Source organism: Micropterus dolomieu, unplaced genomic scaffold (genome assembly GCF_021292245.1).
Source record: "Micropterus dolomieu isolate WLL.071019.BEF.003 ecotype Adirondacks unplaced genomic scaffold, ASM2129224v1 contig_14827, whole genome shotgun sequence".
NCBI lineage: Eukaryota > Metazoa > Chordata > Actinopteri > Centrarchiformes > Centrarchidae > Micropterus > Micropterus dolomieu.
The window spans coordinates 1-1,710 of record NW_025743813.1 but is presented as its reverse complement, the minus strand read 5'-3'; the positions used below and the strand labels follow the sequence as shown (position 1 = coordinate 1,710).

Sequence of the window (1,710 nt, the reverse complement as noted above, 5' to 3'; positions counted from 1 at the left end):
TGGTGAGAAAAGTTTAAAAACTAATAGTGAACACCAGCATCACACCAGTTCACTTGATATAACTTGACTTTGCCATTGATTTTAAATTATAATTCTTTTATGCTGTTGAACTGTTTTCTCTGTTTATTTATGTTACAAATGAGACAAAACCTGAGTGTATTTATAGAGTAAACAACAAGTGGCAGGCAAGAAAGATATTTAAGAAGAAAGTCAAGTTTTATCAATTTAACAATGAATGACATGAAATCCATCTTTTAACACTCATTTGACATGAAGGGAAGTGTTGTCCTGAAGGATGGAAGAGATTTGGATTCAGCTGTTACTTTAAATCCAATGAGACGAAAACTTGGTATTAAAGCAGAAGAGACTGTCAAAGTAGAGGAGCACATCTGGTGATCATAAACAACAAAGAGGAACAGGTGAGTGTGTTTGTTACTGAGTGTGTGATCTTAGATGTAGCTGCCAGTGATCTGTTACTTCTGTTTTTGACCTGCAGCCAGTCGGCTTCCTATGACGACGCATTGCCACAAATATATATTCTATATAGACACGTAAAGTTCAGACCACAGTGTAAAAGCTCTCTAGCTCTGTGTGTATGTGCTCCTCTCTGTATCTGACTGCCTGGGCTCAACAGAAGGACCTGAGTGTGTCTAAGCAAACATTTGTGCTGTTGGGCAGAGGTAGGACACACAGCAGAGTGAGGGAGCACAGTAAGACAGTGCACAGTAAGAACGCCCTGTCTCTAGCACACAGCACAAAAGACACCAGCTGAATTCCATCAGTCCTCTGAGTGTTTCTGATTTATGCACCACTGATGAACTGAAAAGTTGCCACAGATTTTCTTTTTCCTTCAGACTTTTCAGACATCACACATGTACCACAATAGAATTACTGAATTATGAACAGAGAAATGATTATTGTCTCTTGTCAACTACTAGAAATGTGTCACTGAGCTGAACAAGGATGGAGACTCCTGGATTGGTCTACAGTTCACACAACAAACAGGATGGAAATGGGTGGACGACTCACCGCTGACACTAAAGTGAGATGCTTTTAAAGTTTTTAGTTTCCTTCACAATTCATTTTGTTACTAAAATAAGTTTTTAAAATTATGAAAACAAATGAAAAAAATACTTCACATCTTATTAATTTACTAAGCTAAACACGTTATTGAAAATGTAATTGTCATTTATTACTGTCAATAAAAATATTTCAAATAAAATCCAACATCTTACTTCAAATTGAAAATAATCAGGAGTGACAACATTTTATTTCTCCTCCAGGTTCTGGGCATCAGGACACCCGCACAACAACTATTATTACACTGCAGCATGCTGCGATAAACAAGGAAATTGGACAACGAGCAGATATAATGATCAGAAGAAGAACTGGATCTGTGAGAAAGAGCTTTCCTGTTTATCTTGAGGACAGAGGGGTGTGTAGTGTTGGGATCAACTTTGTCAAATCAGACCAACTCACATTTTACATTTCTTCAGTTGTTCATTCTGTGTTGCATCCTGAACAACCTGGATTACATAGATATTGTTCCTCTGCCCTACACAGTGAACAGTCTGGTTGGAAGTCATCCACACAACTACATGTGCACTTACCCTCTCTGCAGAGAGGGATATTACAACAGCCTGTTTTCAAAAAGCCTAAGATGTCACATACATGACAACAAGGGGAAAGACGGCTCCTTTCTGTTTCAGT

At 38.1% G+C, this 1,710-nt stretch overlaps 1 protein-coding gene across 1 annotated transcript in view; it reads left to right on the top strand.

Annotated features, from left to right (window-relative positions):
* LOC123967026 (C-type lectin domain family 6 member A-like) overlaps positions 1-1,653 on the top strand; it is a gene marked incomplete at its 5' end in the record, with an annotated part of 2,589 nt that extends 936 nt beyond the window's left edge. Inside the window, 2 exons of the mRNA XM_046043073.1 lie at positions 939-1,042; positions 1,284-1,653. Coding sequence (XP_045899029.1) covers positions 939-1,042; positions 1,284-1,425 — 246 coding nt within the window. The remainder of the gene's footprint in view (positions 1-938; positions 1,043-1,283) is intronic.
* Positions 1,654-1,710: the final 57 nt, after the last annotated feature.